This window comes from Columba livia, chromosome 1, assembly GCF_036013475.1.
Source record: "Columba livia isolate bColLiv1 breed racing homer chromosome 1, bColLiv1.pat.W.v2, whole genome shotgun sequence".
Classification (NCBI taxonomy): domain Eukaryota; kingdom Metazoa; phylum Chordata; class Aves; order Columbiformes; family Columbidae; genus Columba; species Columba livia.
Window position 1 is genome coordinate 184,364,918 of NC_088602.1, and position 22,709 is coordinate 184,387,626.

Genomic DNA, 22,709 nt, shown 5'->3' on the forward strand with positions numbered 1-22,709 from the left:
GACACTTGTTTAGAGAAAATGATAAGATTTAGCAATGCTAATGTTAATTACAGCAGAATTTCAACTAAGAGACTGTTTCCTGTTACAGAGGTTCCTCAGGCTTAAGTGAGTTTTATTGATTTACAGCTCAGACTTAAGGTTGTATAATGTTTGCATAAAATGTTATGAAGTTTGCTTTTGAGACAAGTCAAGTAGAGCAAACTGTTAGGCAAGCTTATAAAATATGTGGCCTATGAGTCAGATTTGACCTGCAGGGCAAGTTTTTGCCCCTGAGAGAGAGCATAAGATATTTGCCCATTCTTCAACAGAGCAGGAGCAAGCCTGTCTTCAAGTATGGGTCTGAAATACATCTTTCTTCAAAAATAAAACCTCTTAGCCAGTTAGAAGGCACATACCTTTTCCCATATCCTTTCTCTATTAGGACAGATGCATATTTTAACTGTATTTATAAGTTGCAAGTTTAAATAAAATTCACATTTTAGCAAGAAAGCAATGGAAAATTATTATGCTGACCAAAACTGGCCATAACAGCAGTGTCAAAACAGAGTGAACATCTTTTAGTTCTGTACAATTCAGGAATACAAGAGATTACTGAACAATACTAGTAGGGCTCTGTGGCCTTCTTGAACAGAAATAATCTGGCAAAAGCTTTCTTTCGTTATCACTTCTGCATCCACATGAGGGATTCTGCTGGGAAAGCTGGAATAGGGAAAGAAGTGTAGGTGTCAGTATCAATATTTTGTTGGATATTTGTGGAACAAGTCCTTATGGAAAATGAGAGAAGACTTGTTTGATTAGCACAGGGAAGGTTCTCATAGAATAAGCCACTTTGCTCTCAAAATCTGAACTCAAGTGTTAGACATCTGTTTCACAGTGACTGTAATGGAATGGCATTTGAAAGTTTTGATTGTTAAAAATATATTTTAGAAATTATCGTAATTTAGGAAGACAGGTGCAAAGGGAAGTGGTGGCTATCGTGGTGGAGTCAGTCTTGGAAGACGGCTGAAGGTTTGTTCTCTTAATACATTGTGCTGTGACCTCTTTCCTGTATTTATTTTATAAAGTAAAAAGGGAGAGAAAATACTGATCCATCCCTGTTACAGTTACTGTCTCTAAGCCATTTTTCTCTTTTCTGTTTGCATAGTATTCTCTAGTTCCCACTTACCCTTTTTTTTGTTGTTTTTGTTTTTGTTTTTTTAGTTTGTTTGGGGTTTTTTTTGTTTTTTTGTTTGTTTGAACAATCCTTTTTCCTGTTTTCCCGCTTCTGTGTTACAATTACATGCATGTAACCAGTGACAGGAAGGTTGTGCTTAGAGGCTGGCTGGAAATGTTTTTAAAGTGCTTAAGCGCAAAGGCCTGTTCACTTCTGCTTCTGTGTGTTAATATCAACATTTAAGCTAGTTCATAAGTAGCAGTAAACCTTCTAATCACAATAAGTATTTTGACTATTGCAGAATTAACAGTAAATTAAACATTATGAAAAAGTACTGTGTATTCAGGAAGGAAAACCCAAAATGCTAAATATTACAACACACTTTGAAAATCTAAGCTTCTGGAGTCATGATTATGCGAAATTTAAATTTTCATAAAATAAACAAAAAATCAACCTAGTCTTAGGCTGTAGCTGCTGACAAAAGTGGAAAGTTAGTCTCAAAATTGAGAATACTTATAAAAAGGATATATTTAAAAATAAAATATTGTTGATTTTTGAGTAATTTGGCTTGGCAGTACCGCACTGCACAGAAACAAGGAATTTTGTCAAAATGAGCATAATACTAATTAAATATAGGTGGTAGGGAGATGTTCCCATTGTTCCCAGCCTGAGAAGATGATATGGCAAAATAAATTGTAGCTGATTATGCAGAAGGAACAGTAAAGAAAAGGGTGCTGGAATTAACTCCAAGTGGCAGAGCTATAGCAGCAGTGCAAATAAAGTGGCAGATGGCACGAATAGAGTGGGTAAGGATGTATCAAAACCAATGCAGTTCTGTCCTTTTGGCAGTTGCTTGAATGGTTTCCTAAGAGCTTTTCTGTGTGGGGCCAAGAAATGCAAGAAGTGAGGCTGAGGTTTCCCAAGCACAAAACAGCTGCACAGCACAAAGTGATGGAGGCAGAGGTTTGGCTCACCCATCGCCAGCCTGGGCGAGCTGCTGTTGCTGAGGATGACATCAAGGCTTTTGTGGGGCTGAAGGCTTGTGTGAGCAGTGAAGGAAGGCTGTTTGCACGTGATGTAGTTGCTGTTTTTGCTAGGAGACAAGGGTTGCCACTTAACTTTGGATATTTTTGGATAAGAGGACATTGCTGCTTCAGCTGTGACTTTTTAAAGGTCTTGAACTGTAAAAGGACAAAAAAGAAATAATGTAACTGTAAATTCTGATGCTTTCACTTAAAATGTTGTTTCTTTTCTGTGAAATCCTTCAGCTTATTTGCAAAACCTTGTAACAAAATGTTTTTAAATCTAAAAATTGACATCTTTCAGTATTGTGAATAACTGATACAGTAGAGATTTCACTGCTGTATCATCTGCACTCCACTGAAAAAAAAAAGTAATTGTGATTAGTCTACAGAAGGGTTTTCTTTTTCTCTGCAGGTGAAGGACTTATGTCTTCTAAACAATATGAAACAATAGGTTTTCAGAAAAATAAGAGATCCTTGTTGCAAAATGAACTGATTCAAAGCATGTTCAAATCTAAATGCTACTTAATATTTTTAAACCAAAAGTGAAATAAATAAATTTAAATGGGCCAAATTATGTAGTTTGTAAGTTGAAAGAAGTATTTTTTGTATTTTAATAGACAATGCAAATGATTCCATATGTAAAGTTGAATGCTTTTAAACAAGTTGAAATAAGAATTCTTCTTTTCTGTATGTTAGAGATAAAAAAGAGTATTCTGCTGCTATTCAGTCAGTTCTGCAGTATAAGGACTTGCAGGTGCTCCTGGCCTCTTCTATATGGAAATCGTTTGGGCACAATGATTTCATAGAGATATATATCTTCTTTAAGGAATGGAGTGGAGAATCAGAATTTTAGCTCGGTTTTGGGATGAAAGAAAAAGGTTTTACAGGTAATCTAATCCTGTTAAGACAATTTACCTATTTCTTCACATAATCTGATGCATTTGTTTCTCTGAATTTTTGTGCTTGTAGCTGTTGGTTACTGATTTGACACTTTATTTTTCTAGCAGGACTGATTTGTAACTGCGTGGCTCAGATATCAGAGCTTTCTTGTGAATTGTTTGAGCAGCTTGTGCTTTGCTTCCTCTCAGGAAACTAAGTGCATCGTTGTTACAGGAAGTTCGGTCTTCACCAGGCATGGTCAGCAATCTGACTCTTGCTCTGCTCTAAGGGATGTGTGCGTGAGCAGCAGGCAAAAACCCATTTAGCATATTATTTTTTTTACTGTATTGAATTAATATAGTGGAGGTCATGTGTGAAAGCTTGGCCAGGATGGGTGGGATTGTCCAGCTATGTCAGTAGGAGGACTTCCTGGATCATTTTAGTAATACAGTAAATAAGAAGTAAAAACCATTTTCCTTTGTGCTAAGTAATGGTGACGATTCATGTTAAACACATTCAGGTTTGAATTGAAAACACAAATATCTTAGTTGATAATTTTGTACATTCTGAAATATAGCATTGTCTTACCCTTCAGCATAGGAAACTACTGTTTTAATGTAAAACAGTTAAACTACCTATAGGGTGGGAAAGGGAACAGACAGTGAGTTCTGATGCAGAGAGGCAGCCTTTAGTCCATGGTTGCTTGCATTTTCGAGTCTGGGGAAGGAAAGAAGAGAATTTAGGTTTTTCAAGAACTCTGAAAAGAGGAGTTTTCAAGGTGTATTCTGAAGGATCTGATTTGTACAGCTTGCAGAAAAAACATTTTTGGTGAGACTGTGCCATATCTCTTCAAGGCACACCAAATGGTTCAAAAAAGGAAAAAGAGCTCTCATTTCTGAGTCATCTTGATGACAAGGTGGTATGTTAGTGGCATAAAGCAGCCCAAGAGCCAGCTTTGGTTATGGCAGCACTGCCTGGACTTTCTGTGTGTGACTCAAATTCCTTTGGTGACCTGGGGTCCCTGAAGTGCTTTGCGATGGGGAAGCCCCACTCATCCAGCCCATGGCTGTAGCAGCCAGCTGGATCAGTGACAGGGGTCCTGTGCCCATCTCCTGGGCTTTGCTTGCCATGAGAGAATTCCTATGGCTGAAGAACATCCATAACAGAGACTAACCCTTCTCACTGTGTTTAGTGTTGTCCCCACAGATACAAGCTGCTTCTCTTTACCCTCACACTTTGCTTTTGCAGGACTGGGAAACAGATGGACTCTACCTACACTCCCTACTACATTTCCACATCTTTTTTCTTTTTCTTTTTCTCCTACTGACAATCATTCTATTATTAACTATTCAGTCTGTAGTTACAACAGGCTGGGTCATGAAGAGTTATTGTTGTGGACCTCAAGTCCTCACCCTGCTTTCTGACACAGAGTTTCTGTTTTCCATCATGCTGCTATTGCTGAATGTGTCTGAATTTGGCCAGGGCTGCAGGAGCCTCTCTGACCTCGAGCAGAAAGGGAACAGTTGCTTCAGTGCCAGATCACTGTATAAGGATGATGTGTTTATCTTTGTTTAATTTCATTGCTTATCAACTAGAGATTTATCATTTACTTCTTTTCTTACTTGTAAAATTTGTAGCAAATACTTCAGCTCTAGTGGGATTTTACTGGTGAATGTTTCTGTTTCTTCTTCCCTACTCTTTTCTGCCCTCACAAACTGAAGTGGCAGAGCTCACTACGTATTTTTTTTCCCTTTCTGTCTCCTTCCCCTCCAGTGCTGTCTTCTTCTGGGTTGTTGCTATCTGCTCTTTTTTCTTTTGATGTTTTTTGCCCTACTGTTGTTTTAATAATGTAAAATCCCAAGTTTTAGCCTGTTCCTTGTGGTTACTGTCCATTTGTTTCTCCTGTTCCATTTTCTTTGCAGCTGTGCTTTCTCTCTGTGGTTTTCTGGTACTTGATATCAACTGATACCAAACTTAGCATCAGCCCTGTGTTGCGAGAAACAATAGCAGAGAGAAAATAAGTGCAGCAAAGAAATGAGAAACTCAGTTATCAATGTATGTATTACTATTTTTGTACTGATATTTGGTGTTTTCCTGCTATCTTTTTACATTACCCTCTCTCTGCTGCTGCCGTTCTAATTTTACTCCTACTTTTTATTTCTGCACCTTGTTAGTTTTGTGAATGGTAGCATTGGGTGTTACTTAGAATTATGGAGATGACAAAAGACAAAGCACTGAGAGCAGGGGGTCAGATTCATATGTGAGGTAGAACACTTTTTGAGGTCTTCTGAAATTCTCTCACCTTTGTGAGTGGCGGACTAGAAATTAAGGGAACAGTCAATATTAAGGGAATTCCTCATTCCAAGTGTTTGCCTTCATGCTCTTTTTAAAACCAAGTACAGCCATGTTTTATGTATATTTCTACGAGTTTAGCTGAGCACTGTAATCTTGTAATCTGAAAACTCAGCAGATTTGGCCAGTGGAGAATAAACCCGACCTTTGAGTATTCTCTCACTCAGAGCTGAACGGCTAGGACTGCTGTTTGCCTCTCCAGTCCCACATTCTTTCCTGCAGTGAAATGGCGTCCAGTTTGTCCGTAGTTGCTGGGGTTTTCAGGAAGGGAGCAGGAGATGCTGGAACTAAGAGGACCTGTTTGTGCACTTGCACAGGTTATGGCTGTCAATGACATTTGAGGTTATCTCTCCTGCCTGGCTCATCCTGCTGTGCCACTTATGAGGCAATATCCAGCAAGCGATATCCTGTTGTTTGTAGTTTCTCTTTGATGTTTATTATTTGATTTGGGAACAGGTAACACAGTGGTGTGGCACATCAGAACTGTTCCAAACATTTTACTTAATGTCTCGAGTTCCATGGGACATCAGTGTGTCTTTAAGCAGCAGTATAACCATATGTTGTCATAGGCACTAATTGTATAACTGCTGTAATTGTCATATCAACAGCTTGGGTTACTTTTCTGAGTCTAGTGATTAATTAACCTCCTTTTTAGAACGAAAGTTTCAAAACCAAAGCATTCTGTTCCTTGGTGAGATGGGATTTTATTGGATTGGCATCCCTTTATATCCTTCATTGTTTTGGGGACTGTGTTCACATGTAATGAATCACTGATTATTGTCACTGATTATTTAGTGATAGATAACTTTCAGCACTTTAGAAATTAACAATGATCTGTTTTTAAATTTTGGTATTGTTTTGTTCTTATATCCAATTCCTACTAGTCATCGTGCATTATAAAAAAAGATTTAACAATAAGAACAGCAACAAAAGTTACAAGTTACCTATGTAGAAAACATAGGAAGAAATAACTAGGCATTTTGCCTTAAATTAAAAAAAAAAAAAAAAATCACCTTCAGAAGTAATAGTAACACCATGAAATGCTGGAATGGTGACCACAAGTTAATCTGTCCTGGCACATGTCTGTGCAATGATTGCCACTGCTCTAAGTAGTTGTAATGCTATGAAACATAAGATAAAATAGACTGCAGTTCTCTTCCAGTCCTCTAGCACAGGGGCTGATGTGGCCCCTGGTGAAAATGAATTTGACACCCCTGCGCAGAATACATAAGGAGAAAAAAGGATAGATAAATGTTGCAAGTGGAAAGTTTGGAGTAAAATTTTCCACTTTTTAAAATGACTTTATACAGAAATTTATTCCCCAGGTGTATGAGTGTCTGTTACCTACAGTGTCCTGTTTTGTGTTTGGCTCTTCTCTTGGATTTTTCATGGCAAGTTACTGCTGCTTGTTATCAAGAAATGAAAAACCATATGCTACAGAAGGAACTGTATGTCACTTCAGGTAGATGTGGCTTAACAATCCTTGCATTATGTGCATCACCTTTTTTCTAGATATATTGTGATCTAGCAAGAACTTTCTAATAATCTTCAAAGTTTATCACAGGTGGCCATGTTTTCAGTCTCACTAAAAACATTAATAATGACTACAAGATTTGCGTATGATGAAGGAGAATTTACTGATAATTTAATGATAATTAGAAGACGAAAGGGTATTTGGATTCTGAGATGATTATTAAAAGAGAAGTAATTTAAAATGTTAAGGATTTACTCAGTTCAGCAATTTGCTGTTGCTGTCGTTAGAAAAATCTGCAGGCATTTTTTCATTTTGAAAAAAAAACATGTCAGGAAAGAGGATTTGTAAACAGATAAATTCGGTCCACATTTTCAGTGGGAAAGCCTATCAACTTTGTAAACCTCTGGCTACCAGCCCTTTTCATGCCTCCCTGTGGTAACTGCTTCTTTCTGGGTATGTCAAAGGCATCTTTATACAATTCCTGCAACCCTTCAAACAGCGTGTAAGGTCCTGTGGTGCTTCCAAAGGAAGGCACTGCAGGTGTCTTTGCACAGATTTAAGAGTACTCTCGGCATCTTCTCATGCACTTGTGTCGCCTTCTTAGCTCATAAACACACATGCACACACGCGTTTGCCATTCTCCTCAGCCCTTCACCAACTGAGAGCTGAAGGGATAAAATGTCTTTTCCCTTTGTCCCCTGCCAGCCTCATTTCTGTTATACCTGGTGTTCCCTGGATGTGTTCTCAGACGTATTTTAACAAAGCGTTCTCAGTGTGATTCCTGTAAAACTCGTACCAGCAATTTTACTACAGTATTTTCATTACAAAGGACATCCTGTTTCATAATAATATAGTGTGTTCATTTTGAAGATGTCCTCATGTCTTACAAGAAGCAACTCTAAAAAAGTGGTTGATGCTGTTAGTTGGTACTTTGTTTTCCCTGTAAAGTCAGCATGATATAAAAAATTCAGTGTAAAAAATTGATTTTAAAAGATAGATTGTACCTTGATGGTACCTTGTTATTTAGTTAATGTATGCCTTCTGTGATATGGAAGCTGCAGTATATGCTATTTATGTCCTAGAAAATATTCAAAAATAATTGCTGACAAAAGCCACTTCACAGGTTGACTCAGAGGTACGTCTTGTAATCTGAATGTTAATATTCTGGGTAGCTAGGCAGAGAAAACTATTGATGTAGTTTGAAGAACCATGTAGAGACTAGTCAGGATTTTAGTTAGAAAAGTGGGGAGGCAGAGAGATTGAGATATTTGAGTTCTTCCAGTTTCACTGAAATGTTATGCTTATTGAGTCTATGAATGCATACAATTTGTAATATTTTTGAAAAGGTAAGATTTTTTGCCAGTCATTTTGAAGTGTTTCCTTTTATATATCAAGAATTTATGTCTTTTCCAGAAGCAATTTGGAATCACCTTAATTTTACTCTGGAATCCAGCTCCTGGTTTTACTGTGCAATCCATGACTACCTGTCATATGCTTTATTTCTCCCCTCAAGCTTAGGTTGGTGTTATGAAGATATACTGACATAAACTGGAGGCCTGATTCTCACCTCCGTTGCACACGGTCTCTTCTGTGTGGTCCATACAGAGCAAGTAGGAGCAGTTACCACTGAGATCAATTTCCCAGCTCAGTTTAGCATGTAGATCTTGGCTTTCTACATTCATCGACTCAAGCAAGACCTCTGTATTTCCTATTGTGGCTGTAACTGTCTTGGGAGGCAGACAAGTGTCTAGGATATTTTGAACTGAAATGATAGTTTGTATTTTCTCAATATTTGAAAATGCCAGAGGTTATATTTTTTACACCCGGAAGTCACGCGTTTTTATTCCACCCTAGTCCACCTGCAAAAATATTGCTTCTGTGGCCTGATCTGATGTCGTAAACTCTTGTGTCACAAATGAAGAAAACCAGCATTCTTACCTCTCTGGGTATGCAGTCAGATGACCCAGGCTGTAAACTGGAATGTGTATTTTTCATTGATGGCATGGACCTGCCTAGGAAACACCAAGGGCATGTGTATAAGCTACCTTGGAATTGCTTTTGATGTGATTAGGCTACTAATTAGCTGTCTCAATTCTTCTCTCCCTCCTGATGTTTTCTTTTGATTCCCTTGGACTCCGAGGAGTCTGTGTTTTGTGAATGTTTGTTTTTGTGTTTTGTCTAAAATCCCTAATGATAGCTTAGACTGTCCTCTTTCGGCTGAGAGTTTCCCTGTGTTTACATACATTTTTCAATTAAATGCATGTATCAGGATTTTTCTCATAAGAATTGCTGCTATTTTGCAAGGTGTAAACAATATATTGTCAGTGTGCATACATATATATGCGTATTCATTTAAACTGTGCTAAGGATTTTACAGTCTGAATGAGAATGTGCGTAGTTACTTCAAAACCATCAAAACCATGGTAAATGTTTAGTACTTGAATATTTATTCAGCAGATAGTAACCTCACAATTAAATTATTATGAAAGTCAGTTAAATAACAGCAGAAGTTATTGTATTAAGGCCCACTTCGCAGGAAAACCAATGACAAGGAAGCAGTGAAACACGCTAATAGATTATATGCTATAGCAATATATTGCCTTTTTATTGCTTTTCCACAGGCAGCAGATTCATGTATAGTTATTACTAGCTACATTATCTGCTAGTTTTCTATCAAAAAGATTCAGTCTATTGAATCATTAATCCAATATTTATCATTCTTATTGAAAATCCACTAGTGTTAGCACTGTATAAAATATTGACTTAAATCTACCGGTTTTGCTAAAGATTAAAAACATATTAACCTGAAAAGCACAGTCTTTCTTAGGACATTTGAAACTATTCATTGTGGATGTTTGAAATGACATTATTTCTATGTTGTGCAAGGAATGATTTTTTAAAAATCCTTAACATACAGTAAGTGACCAGTGCCATCCTGATTTGAAGATGCTGAATGTTCATCCAACTCATATTTGAAATTTTGATGTGTATTGCATTAGTTACTGAATATCAAGTATAAAATTTTTGCTCATACATAGAGTGTAAAATGGGATCTTTTGTAGCAGCACACGGCCTGTTTAGAATGATATAACAGGCGCTGAATGTTCACATATCAAACAAAATGCCATCTTTCTGTAGAAAAGAGGTGTCAAAAAGTTTCTTTGTACCTTTAACGCATGTGATTATGTAGTACAAAATGCAGAGTTTGTAAAATTTCTTGAATATACAGGCAAAAAATGAATAATTCAAAACAACTCATAAGTTCTACATTCTATTGTATCTTTTATAACGCAGGCAGAAGATAGCATTGTGTTCCCAGTAGAGCTGAATTTGCACAAGTTACACCTCTGAAAATGCCAGATGGTCTATGGTCTACTTTTGAGAGCTGTCACATATGTAAAGATTTGAAAAAAGAAAGACAGCTGAATGAGAGCAGTGGATCATTAAAGAGAGAGTGAGAGTCCCTGGATATCACTGTGTTTTAAGAAGCATTGTGTCGTTCCCCATATTACACCTTTTTTTTTTCCTTTCTTTTTTTTTTTTTTTTTTTTTTTTTAGATATACACAACCTTTAAAAAATAAGGTAAAAATATTTCTGTTTTAAACTGAGTGGTTGTGGCTTAATCTGGGAACTGTCAATTGCTTTTGTTCTTTATGCTAGAATGCGGTCATATGGTTCCTAATTGGTTTCAAGTGTGTTTTAACCATAAGATTCAAGTCTCCCTAGTGCAAAATTATCAATAAAGTTAAAATAAATTTAAATTGAGATAACTAATCCATTTGGGGTTTTATTCCATTTTGATTTGACCTGCGTATCACATGTGAATACTGTAAAGCCAGTCAGCTAAAAAGTTGTATGTTAATGCCAAAAGACTGAAGTAAGAGTACTTTGGGAACTGTATTATTTAATAAAAAATTAAAAAGAAAAAGCACCAAAAAACTCCCCAAACTCTTAGTAAAATTAATAATAAAAGCAAAAACATAGAACTGTTTAGATTCCCCAAGACTTCCCATTCACTCACAGTTGGACAGAAACACGTCTGTTTTTGAAGATTGAATTTTGGATAATTTGTCAAGTTATTGTGTTATAGCAAAGCACCAAAACATACAAACAATTCTAAGCTGCCACCACCAATTTAGTGGTCTTGGAAAAGGTCATAACTGTCAGTTTTAGAAACTTGCGTGTCCAGACATACAGAATTTTTAGTAAAGTCTACTGCTTTTATTTATTGAGGAAGGTTAACTCCTCCCCAGTAATTTTAGGTTATTGGTGCAAGTGTACCGCTCCACATTTGGGAATGATACGCAGCTCAATGTGAGGAAACATCATTACATGGAACGTCAAAAACAATGTCCCTTAATAGTACAATTTACATTTGAGTGGGATAATGCAAATAAAGCTATGGGGAGATATGGATATGAACACTGAATTTTAGAGGGTAAAATTTTAATTCCTGGTGCTGCCAAAGGCTTTATTTTCTTGACTGTGTTTAGGTCTACATTGATAATTTTAAAACGGAAGGCATACCTTTCGTTTTTTAACAAAATTAGTTTTGCACATGTTTGGAAAGATGACCTACACAAAGGGATCCTGGTCATATACTTTTAAAGAACCCTATTAATATAGGAGACAACTCCCTAAAATTTGTTTTGGGGCCTTTATGGAATTCTGGAATTGTTAACAGAATACGTACTACAAATTGAATTGCAGATTGAAGAAAGTGCCTTGCTTGTGCTTCTGTTCATAGGTTTTGCAAACACTAATGCAAAATTTAAAGGAGAAGCAGTTTCAGTATTGCCAATGAAAAGCTTTTTGGGCAACAGTTTGTTGTTGAGGTGGCAGACCACATTGTGCTCCTGCTCTGTTGGCTGGGAGGTTCTTGAGCAGTTACTGCTGGTAATAGAAAGGAATGATATTTGTCTTCCCTGCAACATCTTCGTCGAGGCTAAAGCATAAATGCTTCCCCCAGCCCTCCCTTTCTGTCCTGCAACAGAAAATTATCACTTCTGTAAAGTAGGTTCAGTCAGGGTTACTCTGACCTAGATAGATGTGGGCAGTCTAGAGTATCTTCTTAAAATCTTAGTTGGTGTGACTGAAAAAATCAAATGGCGGGAAAAAAATGAGCCAGTTCATGTTTAAATTGTTATGCAAAATATCTCTTTTTGCCTGTGAACATGTGACCAGGACTTAAAGTTTAAGATTTATCTGAAGTTTAATCTGGACAAGTTTATGATAGTTGGAGGAAGCAATCTGAGAATGGTGTCAGTGTCCTTGATAAAAGGGAAGCACTGAGGGTGTGTCAGGCAAATTCAGAACTAAGAGTCTTTTTACACACCATGTTGGTCAGTGTGTCCCAGTAGTATTCGTCTGAAAGTTTGGCCACTTGTACCTGAAGTGGCTGGTGGAAATGTTTCTTTTAGAGGAGGCTAACTATAAATAAGTATACATATTGTTATCTTGGACACAGTGTAATCTACATACAAAGCTAAACTTCAGAATAATCTGAAAATGGATGTGGATCATCTGAAAAGAGAACGAAATACAGCATTCTTTTCCTTTACTGCTGGCACTGTATAATCTCTCTTCAGTTGCGTGCTCAGGGGAATCTGGGTTTTTAGCTTGATATTAGGTTAAAACCAGTTGAAGACTGGACTGTCTGAAAACCTCTTTATGTCCAATCATGATACAGTAGTGTTTTGATTAAGAGAGGTGTTTGGGCTGATGCTTTTTGATTATGAAATCCTGTTGTGTTACTATGTGTATAGTTTAATTAGTTTTCAAAGAAAGTCCTCTCTTCTTTTTTTTTTTGTTTAAATAAGAATCTTTAATTTGAAACCACTTTTTATTACAAAACTTTACATAAAAAAATCTTTCATGTTTTCTGTTCTTCAGATACAGTCCTTAAATCAGAGGCAATGTTCAGTTGTTAATTTACAATTTAAATTAACCCTTTCTTTCTTTTGTTTTAAGCACAACCTCAACGTTTGCCTCAGCCAAATACTTCAGCACTGGAAAGGAGTGAGGAAGAAAGTGGCAGAATCCAAAATGGCCACGCAGGTCTGAGTAATGGAAGTGGAATTCACAATGGGGTCAAGCATGTGCCTACAGACAACAGAAAAATTTCGGCTCCTGTTTCAGAAAAAATGCACAGAAAAATTCAGTCCACCTTGTCTGTCAACAGTAACAGCAGCAAGAAGAGTAAAATAAGCTCTGTGTTTTCTCAAAAGCCAGGTACTTCACCTGAAGGTAAGCAGAAATTCTTATTAAAAAATCCTGAACTGAATAAAGACTATCCAAACCCCATTCTTACTAATAATTACACAATCAGCTGAAAATAATTGAAGAGCATGACTCATGCTTCAGAAGCAAATAGAAATCATTATGATAAAACACAAGTTACTTCCCCAAAGGAAAATATTAAGTGTTTGAAAGAAATTGAAGCAATGGGAGATTTCTTGCTTTCATTTGGCCAACATAGTCTGATAATGTTTTAGAAACTCCTGTCAACATTGTCACATATATACCAGAAAAAACTGTTAAAGCACTAGTTCAAAACATAGTCAATACTTAAATCCAGTAATGATGGGCTCCATGATGGTAGAGTTTGCTTTTGAAAATGTTCTGTTGGCAGATATTCTGACTAACCATGAGGTCTGAGCACTCGACAATACAATTTAGACCTGTGCTTCAATGTTCAGTGTGCCTTATGCTATATTTGAGCTGTAAATAATTTGCATGAAAAAGCTTCATTCTCCCTATGCATAGCTTAAATAAGCAAAAGTAAATAATTTCACTTACATTTTAGCTACGTGTGCCTGTTTTCACTGCTTGCATTTCTCTAATGGTCCCAGAGTTCCTGAGCTGCCCCTTAATCCACCGCCTTCCCATTAGCACTAAATACTTGACGGGCTTTACTGCTACCCATTCCAAGAGGGGTGCAGAAGCTCTAAAAATGTTATTGATTTGAGACAGACATAGATGCGACTGGTTAAAAAAAATCTCCGGGGGTGTGCGTGCAGACAAAGATTCTTAGAGAAATGGGAAGCAGTACTGTTCAGCGAAATGGGGAGGATTCTCAGCCAAGATGAAAGGAAGAGGGATCAGAAGGGCTGCACGTAGTGGCCTGAATGAAGCCTACTGATGTCAGTGGAGTGACTTCTCTTGACTTCAGCTACTTCAATCAAACCTTCTCAGTGAATCTGTGTAGTAATATCATGGACAGCTTCACTCAGACTGTGCCATGGGCTGGTCCTCCTTGCTGTGGTTTATTTTCATATTTATCTTCAAAAACATGCTGTTATTTTTCTGTTGCACTCACAGTCCTGTAAAATTTCTTTCCAAAACCACAACTTCATATTTGTTACATTCCCCTTATCTCTTTCTGTTAGACGAAATCCAGTTCACCCTCCAGACCGATATTTTCCTTATATATCAAAAAAATGGTTAAGAGACCTAGATCTGTTCGCATGACTGGTACAAAGTGAATTTAGGAAATTCAACCTCTGAAAAAGAAATTCCAGAGTTCTAAAGAGACATTGCCTGCCATGTTCATGCCCTTATACAATTATTTACGTCAAACACTTCTTTATTTTTTCTAAAATTATATTGGAATAAATATGGTCAGTGGGGTTTTTGTTTGTTTTTAATAACCTTGGCAATGATTATGTAAAATTGCCAAACGATTGAGGAGAAAAATTATTAACATATCTTGAAATATATCTGTTAATTCTAATGTCTGATTCTAATATTCAGCACAGATTTTGTTAGTTGCTGAAAACTGCCAATATACAATCTTTTATATGCAGTCAGAAGTGTTGGTATTTTTAACAGTATGTCTGATTAGAATATAGATAATTACGTTCTGTTATCACACTATCTAACTTACATACTTTCAACATACAGAAATACAGGGTAATCCTTACTCTTACATGTAGTTTCTTGAGTCACCTAACAGCTAAAATTAAATATACTCAACATTATACATCTAACCTGGTAATGTTCTTGTTTTGAGTGTGGGAACTTTGATATATGCTCTGAATAGCTTGACCCACACTGCTAATATCTGCTGCTTCCAGTTTTCCATTAACCTGTCTGAGTGAAGCACAAGTTTTATTTTTCAATAATTAAAGTATATCTATGGTATTTGTGTCTACACATCTTCATGAACACATGTAGAAACCTTCTGACATTTCTTCATCTTTTCAGTAGTTTACCCTGTAGGACTGCATGGGGGAACTTTAGGCTATTAGTAATATTCTTACCAAGTTGTTACCTTGCAGGAAGGATCAATATATATGTGATCTTTTATATCATCCATTGGTTTTTGGGTAAGATACATAATCAGAGACCTGGTAATGGGTGAGTGGCAATCCAGAAGAGTACACTAGTAAGTCGTGTGACTGAGGATTGCATAGACACTCTTGAAAGAGTGTCTTATACATAAATTAATTTGAACCTAACTTCTGCAGATTTTTTGTACAATGAATCATACTTTTGTGGGAAAATACATATTTTTGTGAGGAGTTGTCTCTTCTGATCCAATGACATTTCTGTAGAAACTATTGAAAAGGATGACAGGAAGATGGAAAAGACAGGAAACTATTGGAAATAATTTTCAACGTTGCTTAACCACTTGGCTTTGCTTTATCTTGTACTACATAACCTCATAAACCATTGGTTACTGCTGAAGAGCTGCTGGGTTTGAGTTTACTTGAAGGTGTGAATTTGTGTTTGTGCACATCTATACAGTATAATAATATAACTTGTATGCAATTTCTTGTGTAATCTTATGCAGAAAGAGAGAAATCATATTAAATTTTTACTGTGAGTATTGAATAATCAATCACCGAAACTAACTCAGCTACTTCAGTTCCTTCAGCTACTTTAGTGTCCAGATAATTTTTGAAGAAAGAAATACAGGCAAACTTCAATGCTTTCAGATCCTCTAGATTCAGTTTAGTTTTGCTATTCCTTATATATGACCTTGGCTTTTGTAATCTAATATATAGCTTTAAAAAAACCCAAACAAACAAAACCAAAACAAAAGCCAAAAGCAAACCCAAACCAGACCAAAACAAACAAAAACCCACAAAAACCCCAACAAACAAACAAAAAATAAAGCAAACAAAAAAACCCCAACAACCAAAAAAACCCCAAACCAAAACAAACTGAATATACATGCCATACACTTTTGCTTCATCTGCCTTGTGTTCCACCTTGAGTACTCTGCTCTACTGACAGTCAGAAGAATACGTAGTTTTGTTAAGTGAAAGAAAGTGGCCATAGACAAGAAATAGAGTATGTCTTCAGAAGGAAGAAAAGTGAAAATTCTGGTTATCAAGCTGAGTTTAAACTATAGAAAAAAAGAAAATATTTTTCATTTTTTTCTTATTCCCTCCCAAAAGCTGCATTCTTCTCATTTCTTCTTAAAATGCAAGATGTTAATATTTCTGGAGTACCACACCTATTTGTAATGCAAAATAAGGCCAGGTCTGGTAGGTATTTTGGTCTAGAATATCTTATCTATTGACAGAACAGAAAATCTTGGTAGTTCTTGAAGCAGAATAGAATCAAGAAACATCCTGGATTGCCACCCATCCTGCGCAGCAGCGTATTTGGGCTTACGCTTAATTAAAAGGTGTACTAAATGCAGCGTGCTCCGTCATATACTGCAAACTTCTGTTTAAACACCCAAAACCTAAATGAAGTTCAGTGCTATTTTAGCCAGGATATCACGTCTTCCCATTAAGAAGGTCAGTACTGCTCCTGTTGGTTTCCAAAGCACTAGGCAGCCTTAATGCAGGCTATAAAGCCCCCCAGTCCTCCAGTCCACCAAATTTCCCCCATCATAGTTATTAACAACTCTTTTATTAATTGTTCCAGACGCAAGCTCCACTTGTGCTGTAGATCACATCTTGTGAGCTCTCGGAATTGAAGCTGCATTTGAAGTGCTTAAAATGTAACAGGCATTTTGGTAGTGGTACTATAAAAGCTTTAAAATCTCCCTGTAACATATGGTGTCAGCATTTCAGAATAGGCTGTTTAGAAACACTTTCACATCCAGTGAGGCTTAGAAGGGTGTGAGTGCACTCACCAGCTCTGCTCTTCCTCTGCATCTATTATTAATCCATATTGTCCCTGAAGAAATCTTACTCATCTCCATAACTTACACTATAAAAAACCAAACAAACAAGGAAGGAAGGAATGATGAAATAGTAGGAGTGTCTCTCTTAAAAACCAGTTTTAAACCACTGTTTCAGTTCTAAAGATTTTTTTCAGAGGGACTGTGTAGGTTTCAGAGCATATTGGGAATAAAAGATTTTTTTTTATTCAAAGAAATTTTAACAATATTTTAAATTATTTATGTCAGAGGTGCCACAGTTCTTCCAAAACTGGTTGGTAGACCACTAGCAAAGAGAATTGTCACTCTCTTACACCTGTTATAAATAGTGCAGAGAAACACCTTAGAAACCTGAAAAAGCAAACGTAAATGACTAAAAAGAAGGCAGTCCAGATGCTGTGTTTGGAAGCAGTGGTACCTGTCCAGTGTAACTTAAAGAGGGAAGACTAAAGGAGACAGCAATGAAGTAACTGGACAGTAAATCTAGATGTTAGGAAATGAAGAAAAACATATAGCTGAATACATACATACATATGTGTGTCAAAGTAGCAGAAGGTGAGTAATAATGGCATATACAGAGTTAGAGAGGGAAAGGGAAGAATCAACTGGGCAGTGTGAAGGATGGAAGAATAATTTAATTAAGGTGGTGGAGGGTGCAAAATTAAGTAGGCACTAATTATTTTGAAAAACCCAAACCAAGTTTTCTTAATAAAACCTTATGAAGCCTGATGTTATGCATTTTTTTAATCAAAGCAACAGTTTATTAAAAGTTAATGATGGAGAGAGGGAATACTGTTTTGAAATGGAACTCTCACTTCTGGTCCAGTTTCTGTGACCTCTCAAGTTTTAACATTTGTCAGGGTAGTTTCCAAAACTCCAGTCTCTTGTGACAATTTGCATTTAGGGCGATACCTCACATATTCAAAAGGCTGAGAGCATACACAATTGCTGTATTCATCTGGAAATGCAGTTCATTAAATTATGATGATTTGATTATGAGCCTGCCTCCTGTATGTATGGTGAGATCTTCACCTTATTCCTTCCCAGGCTCTAAATCAGAGAGGCACTAGAAGGCATCTTCTTTCCAAGGATTTTTTTCAAGATAGGTCTTAAGAAGTGTAATAAGGCTAGATGGAGGAGTGAAGTAGGTAAGAAAGCCTGCAGCATCGGGGGGAGGCTCTGGGGAAGGACAGGCAATGTCGGCTTGCTGCCAGATCTAAGTTACCACCCATGCTTTTCCTGGAGCAAGGCCTGAAGCAATCTCCCTCAACCTTCTGGACTGTGTATCTTGAGCAACTGAGCTTAGATGTGCAGTGAACAATCTCACCCAACACATGTTGTTTTTTTCTTTTTACATCCGATGTTTAAAATTGAACATTTCAGGGTAGATTTGAATGGGACTTTTTTTACCCTTCTTTTTTAGTATAATGCAACTTCATCTGTTCTAGATGTTGAATCCAAGCATGGGGTTGGTGGGCACTATTTAACTCATGCTGCTGATTACATTAATTTATTAGAGTATCCCAAGTGATATTGATGGCTTAACTGAGACAAAGCAAGTCCACCAAATAGCCTTTGTGTTAAGCCAGCGTCTTAAGAGGCACGAGGTGCATATACAGGGAAAGTAGCGAGTAGTTCTCTTAGCAGATTAGCAGGCCTCTGTTTGGAGTAGGAGCATCTTACTTTGGTTTATATAACTTCTTATAAACTGAAAAATAGTTTTCAATCAACTTTCCTTTTGTGCATATGATTTTGAATAGGAATTTTTTATTACTTATTATTATTAATATTCTTCTTATTATTTTCTCTTGAGTGCCACAAGAGCAGCAGTAATTTTTCTTTTATATATTGTTCTGACATCGTATTGGTGTTATTTACTGAAATTCAGTATGAGTGTGTGTTACACCGTGAATAGCATAACACTGCAGAAATATCTACTGGCCGTCTCTCTCTCTTGTATTTTAAAAACATGCATACACTTCTGAAATCTATCCCAGAGCATTAAGTAGCATTTAGGCAACTACTTACTTAATATCCTGCAAATCTCTCTACTTGTGACAAAGTTTCCATTGTTATCTTTTTGAAATTGATTCAAAGTGGATTTGTGTCTGAGCATGAAGTGATAAACAGAGATTTTTTTTTTGTGAGATGTGATTGTATCAGAATGTAGTTGTCAGTCAGGCAGTGGGCAAATAACGTTATCATATAAGGCATTTTGAAGAGCGGTGTGTTTTAAGTATGGTTTGTATTTTTGTTTCCATAGAAGTCTTGGGAAGTGATTTACGTGTTGTGTAGCAGGATTGAGTGGAAAACGGTCTGTAGCAAAAAAAGGTCTTCCTGCAGTATCAGTTTTATAAGGTTATGGTCTAGTAGCATCTGAGTAGTGTCAGTGATGAGCGATGGCAATGAAAGCTTTCTATTCTAAGGAAGCCTTAGATAATGTGAATTGGCACATTTCTTAGTACATTTGTATGTTTCAAGTGGATCATTTTACTCCTGAGGTTATATCTGTATCAAGAATTTAGAATAAAAGCTTTGATGGAAGTTTTCATGTGTTTTGCAGTGTAATTTGCCTGTTCAGGCGACATTTTAGTTTTCTTGATCGATAGAGATGATAGTTTTCCATTTTAAAATGTTAAATATCACATATATTATGATTTATAACTTCATTTTCCCCCATCCAAATAAATGCAACTCTGTTACGTAGAGTAACTGTACTCCACACAACAGGTCAGTCTATTCTCTCTGCATTTCCTGTTTTTCCTTGAGCATTTTCCCAGGTGTGGTGAGTTTTCTGGAAGGGGCTGGGCAGCAGAGGCTGCACACTAACCACGTATGCTAGCGGAACGGTGGTGCGATGGCATGTGTGCCGCTGCTTGGGAAGGTTGCACACAACCTCAGTGTAATGTACACCTTTTAGAAACGTGTGTGGGGTGGCTTCTCTTCTCCTCTCTCGCTGTGCCGCCCTGGCCGGGGGCTGTCTCCACCGTCGGCATCGTGTGTTCATCCACTGCTGCCACGGGAAGCACTTGCTCTTGCTGGGGCTTCTGTTCAGGGCTCTGCGGGGGCCCGGAGTAAACCCCTGCTGAGGACCTCAGCTGCCACTTTGATTGCGGTTTTACCCTTTTTGATTTTCACTGTGAGACAGCCGAGTGCCTGGAGATTTGTTTCGAGTTGTCTGAACTCGGCGAATATAGTTAGTAAGAAGCTGACCAAGGTCACCACCCTGTAAGTGAGCTTATTTACCATTGCCGACACGAAAACCTTTTATCATATGTGACCGACCTGCTTGGTGTGAAAGCTTATTGGGTCGGTTTGAGGCAGGTTAGTGTCAAACATTACAAAAGCAGCACAGATCAGCCTGCGTGTATGTTTTCTCTGTACATTTTCAGTTGAACTTCTGCGTACCTTGTACAGTTTTGATCGTCGATAGTTCTCTCTAAAGTCTGTTTCTTAAGTAGAGCTGCATAAAAATGAAGAGGAGCAGATAAAGGGAAGTTGAAATAAAATAAATATCTATTTCAGTATTTAAAAGGATATGGATATCCCAGTAATATCTGTATGCAAAGATTTTAGAAATAAAAAGGTGTATTGCAGGTGCAAATGTTTAAAGACGTGGACATTAAAGTTGTTTTATTGTTGATATTGTTTCTTTTCCTTAAATGATCATAGCTGTTATAACTGGGATAAGGTATAGAGAGGGCCCCCTGGTCTTTGAATAACTGTGTAAACAGTTTTAAAAGATTTCAGTCTGTTTCTTGTCTGGATATTGTCTGTGGTAACATTTATAACCCAGTTAAAGTAGATGTTACATGTACTGTATACACTCTTCGGTTAAATCGGCACAAAGTAGCTGGATGTGTGTGTATGATATAGCCAGCAAAAACTTGGACGAGTTTCTTAGGTTTCTGTTTGCCTTGGCATTGTTTAACAGTTTTGATGAAGTTCCCTAACAAATCTGTAACTTTTGGGGGTGTGCCAAAGGACTAAGGAAACAGCTTTACTTACATCGGTATTTAAAAATGCCGCATGGGGTGACCTTTTTAACGTCAGGTTTAGCTTTCATCCCAGGCAAAAGGAAAGGGTAATTGAAGATGAGCATTTGTGTCTGAAAGCTCATATTTTTTCCCCAACTGTGAGTTGATCTAATAAAATATACTACCACTGCATACAGACCAGGCCTATCGTAATTTATGGCATTCAGCATAGCTTTTGGGAGCTTGGGTCATAGTCAACAAATGTGATAAATGCATTTGATAAGGGAACTAAGGCAGATGTGAAGAAATAGATCATTTTAAGCTAGCTGCTCTTTACAGCAATACAGTGTCATAACCAATATTGCTGTATCATTGCTTTATCAGAAAAGACTAAAATATATTTAAGGTTTCCAGAAAACATGTTGTCAGACATTAAGATCATCAAATTTATTCTTTTTTCCAAATTCTTCCCAGCTATATAAATTGCATTTAGTTCCAGTTGGATTAATGTGTTCCACTACTCACTCATCTGCAAAAACTATTAGGATTTTGATGTGGTAAGGTCAAAGAGTAGAAGTTAAGTATAGTCTTTATTCTTAACATGTTAAATAGTTTTGAAATTTAAAATAATCTGTAATTTAAAATAGACTCTTTGGTCCTGGAAGCAGGAAAGAATTATTAGGGAGTCTTGTGCAAGCAGTGAAATACATTTTAGTGGTCTCTAACATGGTAATGAAAAACCTGAGGTCATATCTTTTGGAGTGGGTTTTATATAGCATCTTCTTTGTGGCTGGATGGAGGTGGTTTTTAGCTATAGAATTTTTTCTATGGAACGTACAGATTGCTGTAGGAATATGGGTACTAGAGAAGTATGTGTGAGTTTTGTGTAGCATGTTTGTTATTATTGCAAAAAAACAAAAAACAAAAAAACACTGTGACTTTATATTTTTCTTATAATTACATCTGTAGCTAAGAAACTAAGGAGTAGGAGTCATACACCCATTTTATCTGAAGGTATTACAGACGGCTAGAGTAATGATTCTGAATTCAGCAAGTCAGGTAGGGCTAGGAAACAGCATGCTTTGTCATGTGTTAAATAATTGCTACCTGGATAGCTATTAAAAGTCAATAACATGAAGAATATAAAAGCATGATTATTTTGGGTTTGTCCTTGAAATGTGGATCAAAGTTTATGTTCATTGTACAAATGAGTCATTGCAAGAATGAAGAGAGCAGTAAAGAATATTTCTATGTTAAGTGTTTGTGCAGGTTAAGTAGAATTGTTACATAAAGATTTTCTAAATGGAAAATTAATTTTGCAATCCAGGGAGAAAGAAATAAAAATAACTAGTAGGTAAATAAATCCTTTTATTTTTTCAGTCAGTGAAGAAGAGATGGAAAGACCCTCCACAGAGTTTCTATCATAGTACTAATGGTCAAAATTTCCTTCTGTGTCTTGAACCATTTTTAGTACCTTTTACCTTTGAAATACCTTAATTTACATCAACACAGTCGCTCCTTGTAAGTATTGATTTAGTGGGGTTGTTTTTTAGTTTAGGAGGGAGAACTTCCCTTGTGGGTCCAGAAGGTGCTTTCTGAATGCAGTTCCTTTTGCTTAACCTGTGAACTCTGTCTCTTGTCCATCAATAAATATGTATATTATAATTTCTGTGAATGTTTATTTCTCTCCCTGCAATTTTACATATCCCTGCATGAAGCAGGCAAGAT

General features: G+C 36.8%; 1 protein-coding gene across 7 annotated transcripts in view; it reads left to right on the forward strand.

Annotated features, from left to right (window-relative positions):
• The window catches only part of MDFIC (MyoD family inhibitor domain containing), a 52,246-nt gene that overhangs the window by 23,913 nt on the left and 5,624 nt on the right, over positions 1-22,709 (forward strand). For 5 of the 7 annotated variants that reach the window (XM_005502952.3, XM_065048778.1, XM_065048776.1 and 2 more), the window contains one exon: positions 12,855-13,130. In XM_005502952.3, coding sequence (XP_005503009.1) covers positions 12,855-13,130 — 276 coding nt within the window. Of the gene's footprint in view, positions 1-12,854; positions 13,131-13,856; positions 13,892-22,361; positions 22,424-22,709 lie in introns of those variants that run through there. The other 2 variants (XM_065048779.1, XM_065048780.1) reach the window with 2 other exon arrangements.